Raw genomic sequence first — 9360 nt, 5'->3', positions numbered from 1 at the left:
TTTAATAAATAAAGTAATAGTATACAAATGTTTCATTGTTATATTTTAAGAAGAATGACATATTTGACAAAAGTTTAATAAGACAATAGTGTACACGTAGAATAAAATGGCTTTATGGTGTACCTTTTCAAATTCAATAGGATTTAATAATTTACAAGAAAATTCATGAAATTTTTTGATACATACTTTTTTTGGGATGAAATTTATGAATAAATTTTCCTTTATTTTAATAATAGTAATAAAAAATTTATTCTAACCAAACCTAGCCGATGCAGTGGTTAAAGGTTTTTGAATTTTACTCAAAAGGCCAAGTTTTGACAAGCTGTCTTTATCTCAATTTAAGTGATACACAAACACATATACTTATCAAACACAGTGAAGATCCGTTAGTTAAGGGGAGTTCTAATATATATCCTCTTAAAGATGTACTATATGCACCTTTATTATATATTATATATAGAATTTTATATTATTATTTTAAACATGAGTGAAATACTTCACACATCTATAATTTTTGTCTAAATTATTATTTTTTTGCAAGTGACATCATAATTTTTTTTTTAATATAATACCCAAGTTTGATGGCTAAAAAAATTTGAATTTTACAATTTTTTTTTTATTGCATTGATGTCAAATATTATGTACCAAAATTCCCCCCCCCCCAAAAAAAAAAAAAAAAAAATAAAAATGTGTAAGGTAATTATTTGTGTATCATTTTCATAAAGAATTTCCCACCAAACTAAAAAAATTCTCTCTTATTTGAGAATTTCATAGTAATTTATTTGGCCATTGAGTGTTCACTATATTTTTGTGGTTAAAATTTTATCTTTTGAAGATATTTTAGTGATGGGTTCACATAATTTTGGGATTTAAATGTTTTATGTAACATTTGATTTTGTATTTCTTTATGCAATTCTAATGCATTTTTATCTTCTACATTTGGTATTGATTTTTTTTTTTCGATAAGAAACTTTAGTAATTGAGTCTTTTATTTTGTTTTGTTTATGGGTTGGCAACAAAAGTTTTTATTTAATTTTTTTTTCTTCATTGCAAAACATTGTTCTCAATTAGATATATTGATATTTAAGTGTAACTTTTTTCCCCATCTAAAAAAAAAAATATTGTAACTTTTTTGTGTGGTTTATTTATTTGTTTAACTGAATTAATTTTTTTGTTTGTTTTGTTTTGTTTTGTTTTTTTTATCATTGAAAGCCCATGAAAATAAATGAAAAAAGAATGTGGGAAAGCGTTTGTCAGGCAGAAGAATTGGAAAACTTGTGACTTATCAAAAAGAAATAGAAAACTTATTGATAAACATAATTGTGGATAACAACAACATTCTTTACTGTAGATAACAATAACATACTGTGGATAACAACATTCTTTGCTGTGGATAACAATAACATACTGTAGATAACAACATTCTTTACTGTGGATAACAACAACATGCTGTGGATAACAACATTCTTTACTATGGATAACAATAACATTCTTTATAAATGCTAAGTATTCTTTTCTTAACAGTGAACCTAACATATTTGTTTTCAACTCATTCCAAAGCTCTTACCATGAAGACCTATGTAACACTTACTATGTTAATATGGTGGTTTTATTGTCTATTTTTTTTGTCGTTTCCGTTTGTTAGGTTGTTTGTGTTGGCCGAAGAACCATACAAATCAGCCATTGGTGATCCTGGGATGAGAAGAGATGGCCTTAGAGTTGCAATTGAGGCATGGAATCAATGCAATGAGGTAGGCGAAGAAGCTCCTAATATGGGCAGTCCAAGGATGGCAGATTGCTTTGATGTTATTCACTCATCACCCAGTGAGTTCTTAATCATTTATGATTCTTCTCTCTTTATTATGACACAGGGTCTAAGACATATCGATAAAGGGATTTTTATTGTTAACTCAGTATTCTAACCGTGAAAAATTGTGACATATAAATCTGGTCAGTCTTGTTGTTAGTATTATCGAATAAACAACTGTGGATCTTATTGATGTCTCAAATTTAGTTATTGTCATTCAATACCAAACAAACTTTATGACCAAGTTTAAAATAGCTACATCTTTCGTTTAATTTAATACTCTTTTTTTTTCTTCTTCTTCTTCTTTTTATTTTTGGTAGTCAAGTTAGTTCACAAGGTGAATGAAGAAGACAACAGACTTGGTGTATCGAATGCCCTATTCAAACGGTCAAGTATCATGAATGTCAACCAATATGCACCATGGAAGGAGATTTATTTGGGTAAAAAATGCCAAGTAGAAGACCAGCCAAGGCCGTGGCAATTTTGGATGATAATGCTCAAGAGTGGCAACATGGACACACAAGCTGCTGTATGCCCTGAAAACGGAAAAAAGACAGAACCCTTTTCACCACAGCCTAGGTTTCCATGCTTCGGACAAGGGTGCATGAACATGCCATTGATATACCATAACTACACGACACTACAAGGAGAAGAAGGAAACAATTCTCTTAGGGGAAGCTTCTATGGGACATGGGATTTGGATGCTGATGTTACAAAAGCAGCCACCGAAAATGACAGTTCCTATCATTCAGTCACTTGGGAGAAGGAGGTTGGAACGGGAAGTTGGCTTTTTCATCATGTCTTGAAGACGTCATCAAAATACCCTTGGTTGATGCTATACTTGAGGTCAGATGCAACATCAGGGCTATCCAGCGGGTATCATTATCAGACAAGAGGGATGTCAAAAATTGTAAGTCTGTTCTATCCAAATATTTGGCATATAGCATCAATACAGAGTCTAGGAGTGAATGGTAGATAAAATTGGATCAAATATATGCATTATATGCTTCAAACCCAAAAGCGGGATCTTTAATTCTATCTGCGTAAATGGATCCAACCAAAAAATAACTCTCTTTGACTCATTCACAGTGTTTGCGCTTTCATGTTTTAAAAATATTCTCTACCCACCACTTCAAATAGATGGAATCATAATTTTTTGAACTTAGCTTGATAATTTTTATGCAATTCTTTTTTTCCCACCAAGGTGCCGAAGTCACCGAATTTCAAAGTGAGATTCACCCTAGATATAAAGCACGGAGGGGGTCCAAAAAGCCAGTTCTACCTGATGGACATCGGAAGCTGTTGGAAGAACAATGGGCAGCCTTGCGATGGGGACGTGACAACGGATGTGACCAGATACAGCGAGATGATCATAAACCCGAATATAGACTCCTGGTGCAACCCAAACAACCTTGGGTCCTGCCCGCCTTATCACACCCTTCCAAGTGGAGTTCGTATCCATAGAACAGATAAAGATAACTATCCCTACGGGGCTTATCATATTTATTGCGCTCCAGGCAATGCTGAAAGTCCTGAGGAGCCCTATAACTTCTGTGATTCATATAGCAATCCTCAACCTCAGGAAATTCTGCAAATTCTCCCTCACCCAGCTTGGGGACAATACGGATACCCAACAAAGAAGGGAGAGGGTTGGGTTGGGGATAAAAGAACTTGGGAACTTGATGTTGGAAGACTATCTCAATCACTTTATTTCTATCAGGTATGCATTGCTTTCTACATCCTTACTTCTCTAAACCTCAGGAAATTTGAATTGTAACTTTTCTTGGTGGTTTCATGATGGTGCAGGATCCTGGCACTGAACCTGTGGAGAGACATTGGCCATCAATTGACCTGGGAACTGAAATATACATGAGCGGTAACCAAGTTGCTGAGTGGACGGTTAGTGACTTCGACATTATCATTCCAAGAGATGATAATTAGCAATCTTATTGGCAAATCATCACAAGATCATAATTTCCTTGCATATTAGAGATGTGGAAGTTGCACCACCCAAGGCAAATAAAAAACATAGTTTGAGTTTTATGGATTAGTGATGTATGGATTTCTAGGCTTGAATCTATAGCACTTTTGAATTTTCTCCCTTTTCCCCCTTCTTTTTATCCCTTTTCTTCCCTTTTTCTTCTTCCTCTTCTTGTTCTTGATTCTACCAGCAAGTTCTTCATTTTGTTTGATTAAGGGACATGAGATTCTATAATTTGTAACTAGGGCAAAAGTTGCAACATCATTCAGTGGGTTTAGTTTCAGTTTTTTGAATTTAGTTGAGTTTTTTGTTTTTCGTATAAATTTTTTTGGATTTCTGGTATTTAGTGACTTGATTAAAATTTTTTTTTTCACAAATATTATACTTTTTAAGTATATTTATTTTAGGTGTGTCTAAATTGTTTTAAAAAATGCTTAAAATATTAAAAAATTCATTGAATACAAAAAATAAAAAAGTAAAATTTTCTAAAAAGTGTTTTTTGGAAACCAAAACCAAACAAGTTTATTAATTTGCTAATTCTTACTACTTTGGTTAAATGATCTAAGTTATAACTAATTAACCAAACTCATGTTTAACCCTACTTAAACTAATTAATCATACTTAATTAACACTTGTGGTTATCAATGTTGTTTCATTTTGAATAATATATTGTAAATGTTAGAAAAATAACTTGCTATGATGTTTGTTATGGAACGATGTGATTATGTTACTATGTTTTGGTGTGATGCATTGTTTTGGTGTGATGCATTGTTATGGAACGATGTGATTATGTTATTTTAAAAAATGCTTAAAATATTAAAAAATTTATTAAAAACAAAAAAATACAAAAAATAAAAAAGTAGAATTTTTTAAAAAGTATTTTTTGGAAACCAAAACCAAACCAGCTTATTAATTTGCTAACTCTTACTACTTGGTTAAATAATCTAAGTTATAACTAATTAACCAAACTCATGTTTAACCCTACTTAAACTAATTAATCATACTTAATTAACACTTGTGGTTATGATGTTAGAAAAATTATTCCATTATTTTATTTAACCCTACTCCTGTTTTGTTTTGAATAATATATTGTAAATGTTAGAAAAATTACTTGTTATGATGTTTGTTATGGAACGATGTGATTATGTTACTATGTTTTGGCGTGATGCATTGCGGTATGCACATTTTTAAGAATGCACCCCTATAATTTATGTTATAATTTTAATCAAATTTTATGTCACTGGAGGTTTAAAAAAAAATTACAGATTAATGATAAATATTACAAATGTTAAAATATAAAATGAGAAATTATTCCATTATTTAGTAATTAATTTTTTGACAATTACGCATTTCCCCCTTTAAAGAATTGTTAAAACAGTAGTCAATTGCAAAACCATATGATTTTGGATGTGTGCTTACTTTTTGTCTTAATGAATAATGCTATATGCACGCATGATGTGATATAATTTTAAAACTTTTGGATCTTTGTAATTTGTATAATAAATGGGGTCATAGTTTTAAAATAATAATATGTTGGTACATTAAGTAGTATATCAATTGGTGCGTATCGTTTAATGTTGGAAAATATTTTTTTAAAAAATATTTTGAAAATATAAAAAAATATTAAAACTCCTTAATTTTATAACTTTATTTTTATAATACCCAAACTATAAGATTGAATATATTTTTTTCTTCAAGATTTTCTTATAAAATTTTCTTCCAAGTCACATGTAACAAAAATATTAAAATTTTCTTAAAAAAAAAAATTATCCTTTTGATTGAACTTTCTGCCATTTTGTTTTGAAGAAATATCAAGTGGTATTTGAAAAAATAATTACAAATCAGTGATTTTTTTTATTTATAAATATTAATAATTAAATTTTTGATTGAATTTGTATTTGGGTGTAATTACTTACCCATTTTGTGTAATGACCAAAGAGCAACTCCAACCACATTATTTATTTTTCACTAGCTAAAGTATAAAAAAAGTACACTATTTATTTCACCAATTAGTTTAGCTATTGTGTATTTCAACCATACTTTTTATTTTAGCTAGTTATTCAAACTGGAGAAATGAAAAATGGTTTGTACCCCCCACTTGGGGAGACCCCCAGACCCCCAGTGGGAGCTGATTGGCCCATTTTTCTCTTTTTTTTTTCTTTTTCTTTTTCTTCTTCAATGACCAACCCCCACGTGTGTGTGGGGGTGGTGCGGGTGGGAAAACATTGGGGGTCTGAATCAAAGTTGCTGGAGAAATATCATTTTCACATAAATGTTGATATTGCATACAATCTATATTTATAGACAAATAGCTAATGCTTGAGCTAAGCAGGTAACTCAAGGCTAACAATGTGACTAACTCCTAACAACTCTTAACAGATAGCTAACCAATTCCTAACTAGCTCAAGTCTAACAATGTAACTAACTCCTAACAGATAGCTAACAAATTCCTAACTGACTACATGACGCATATGCAGCTGAAGCTAAAGCTCTGTTCTTGACAGCTGGAGAAGCAACTACTGAAACGGCTGATGCATCTGAACTAATATCCTTATCACCACTTAACCAATTTTCAAAACAAAAAATGCTATATATATTACTGTCCAGTTCCGCTACAGATCCCTAGTGAAACATGACCCCCAAGACTCCCAGTGAGTTGACAGCTGATGTAGAAAAAGGATGTATACACGCATGCAGCTGTGAAAAGAGAAAAAAGGAAAAAAAAATGGATATAGCGGGAGCCCAAACCCAAATTTCTGTGTATGCCCCTCTCAAAGATTTTAACAATTTTAGATTATTCCTTGAAGCTTGTTGATTTGCTTTTCCAGTCTCACCACATCTCTTTTAATCTTTCTTCTATTTTTTTTTCCTTCTTTTCTTTTCTTGCTCAGAGAAAAAGAGAGAGAGAGAGAGAAATCACCAGACTTTCCCACATTTTTTTTTTATCACAATCACCAGACTTTTCTGGATTCCTCAAGAAGGGGGGGTTGGCTATTGCAAAAAAAAAAAAAAAAAAGTATTCTGATTCCTTTCTAATGCTTCTTGATTTAAGACAGACACTGCCATCGTAAAATCCTCACCTCTCTCTCTCCATTCCCCCCATTTGGGTCCTCTGTTTTTGTAATGACCCCGACTTTCGATTAATGCTAATTCATGATTAATTATGCTTAACAGTAATTTAGGAAGGATTTGGGATTTAATTGCATGTGTATTGCATTATTTATGTGTTTCTATCTGTTTGCCATAAAATGATCTGTTCATGTCTTTGACTTTAAACTGCGAATTGAAAGCCTTATCGGCGTCCGAATCAGAAATTGACTTGATTTATGTGCTAGTTAGGATTTATAAAATTTTATGGTATGTTTAATTAAAATTTGATTTGGAATGATTAAATTAGATTAAATAATGCTAGATGAAACATAGATTTAGTGAATGCTCGTAATTACATTTTTGCCCCTTAGTGGGCCACTTTGTTCAATCTTTGATTAGGAGCTTTTGATTCATTTCCTCAGCCATTTTTGGGACCAAGAAAAACGTAGGAGAGTGAGAGAGGAGGAAATTAAGTTCAACAAAGTTTTGGCTTGGAACTTGTAGAATTATAGAAGATTGCATAATTTGAGCTCCTAAACTTGAAATTGAAGACATAAGGTAGAGAATTCATCTTCTCCATTGTGATTTTGATTCACTTCTTGCATGGTTCATGGTGAACTAGAGTTTAGAGTCAAGTTTTGGTTCTAAATGTTGAATTGAGTAGGAATTCTTGCATGCATGTGTATATCATGAAGTTTGAGGTTGTTTTCATAGAAATTCTTGCGTGCATGTCCACATTTTTGTTATAGTCCATGAACTCACCATGTTTTGAAGTTAAATCTTGTTAAAATTCAATGTATAAAGAGAAATAAATTCAATGTATAAAGAGAAATAGAGAATTGTATAGATATAGATTGTATTATTGATTGATGAATGTTATGTTGAGCTCTCTCCTTTATAGAGGAGAGGGAGAACAATTACAACCGAAAGTAGAGGCACAAATATTAAAGGTACATTATTAAAGCATACTAATTATTATACTAACCTAATTATTAAAGCAGCACTTTACATATTATATTCTAATAGCCCCCCTCAAACTCAAGGAGGATAGGAACCAACCAACTTGAGTTTGGAGAAAGTAACAAAATAGGAAAGTAAACTGATAAATAAAATTGGATAGGAGACACTGTATGGTCGTGTCAGACCGTTGTAGAAGACTGTATGGTTATGGCAGACCGATGTAGAAGACAGTTTATGGGGTCATGTCGGACCGTTGTAGCAGATAATGTTGTGACAGTTGTTGTGACAATTTACGGAGTCTTGCTGGACCCTTGTAGAAACTAACCGGAATCAATGTCGGGACAGTTTACAGAGTCTTGTCGGACCCATGAAGGAGCTAACCGGAATCAATGTCGGGACAGTTTACAGAGTCTTGTCGGACCCATGTAAAATACACTGTATGATGGTGTATATAGGCTGCCCAAATATATACATGTATATATATATCGAGCCCTCAAAAGTCGCGCCCTCAAAAGGCGTGCCCAATACCTCAAAAGACGTGCCCGACACTGTGGCGAGGCGCGTGACTACCTTGGCTTGCGCGCCTGTTTTGTCGTCTGGCGTCAAGTGGCGCGCGATGCGCGTATCGGCCCTGGCTATTTAAACCAAGGTTGAGGCGGAGGCTGTGCAAACCAGTCTGAAACCTCTGAACATTGGCATTCTGAAACACTCTGTAAACATTCTGTAACCAACCCTTCTCTGAAACACTCAACAACCCATAACATGGCCTCTTCTTCCCATCCAGCTACCCAGAACATGGCATCCTCTTCCCGTGGTCTGCTCACGCTCTTTCCAGAACTGAACGAGTCCACAAGAGAAATAACTGGGGCGGTGGCCAGTGAACCTCAACCAAACACCTTTGGTTTTGCTCCGTTGAACTTTCCGATGCGGTCTGTGGAGCAAAAAATGGCGGTGCAGACGGATATTGAGGCCAATCAGTATACTTTGAAGTCATGCGTGAAGACCATGACTACGGTCACAAACTTGTCGCACCGGCTTCAGAGTAGGACAAATGAGGTGCAGCAGTTAAACGCCCAACTGGCTCTGCTCCAGCGCATGTATAAGGATGCGCGAGCAGAGATAAGTGTGCTAAAGGCGGAAAATAAGGAGCTGAAGCGGAAGGCCACCGTGATGTTCCGATTTGGAGGACCGCCATATGCTGCAGTGGATGAGCAGGGAGTAGTGATCGTGCCCAGTGGAGTGGGAAACACGGTGGCAACACCGTCAAGGGCCGCCCAAGATGGAGGCAAGAAGAAGAGACCGGCGACATAGTAGAGAAAGTGAGGTCGGTGGGTGGCCGTCTGCAGAAAAGAAAACAAATCGTTTTGTTTTTTTTTGTTGTTTTTGTTTTGTTTTTTTTGTTTTTTTTTGTTGTTTTGTGTGTAAAAATGTGATCGGGGTTTATCCCTGAGAGGAATAAAATATGGTTTGGTGTGCAAAGCTATATGGTATGAATGTAATTTGAAAACGATGAAAAATAATG

General features: G+C 33.9%; 1 protein-coding gene across 1 annotated transcript; it reads left to right on the top strand.

The window, feature by feature from the left end:
* Positions 1-1371: 1371 nt before the first annotated feature.
* LOC114274901 (uncharacterized) lies at positions 1372-4102 on the top strand. The gene is made up of 4 exons (XM_028216874.2): positions 1372-1824; positions 2128-2717; positions 3012-3527; positions 3614-4102. Exons 1-4 carry the CDS (start codon positions 1500-1502, stop codon positions 3746-3748), a joined length of 1566 nt encoding a protein of 521 aa, XP_028072675.1. The 5' UTR covers positions 1372-1499; the 3' UTR covers positions 3749-4102.
* Positions 4103-9360: the final 5258 nt, after the last annotated feature.

This window comes from Camellia sinensis, chromosome 8 (assembly GCF_055761805.1).
Source record: "Camellia sinensis isolate YWXY chromosome 8, ASM5576180v1, whole genome shotgun sequence".
Classification (NCBI taxonomy): domain Eukaryota; kingdom Viridiplantae; phylum Streptophyta; class Magnoliopsida; order Ericales; family Theaceae; genus Camellia; species Camellia sinensis.
Note: the sequence above shows the minus strand (reverse complement) of the source record. Positions and strands in the feature narration are given on the sequence as shown.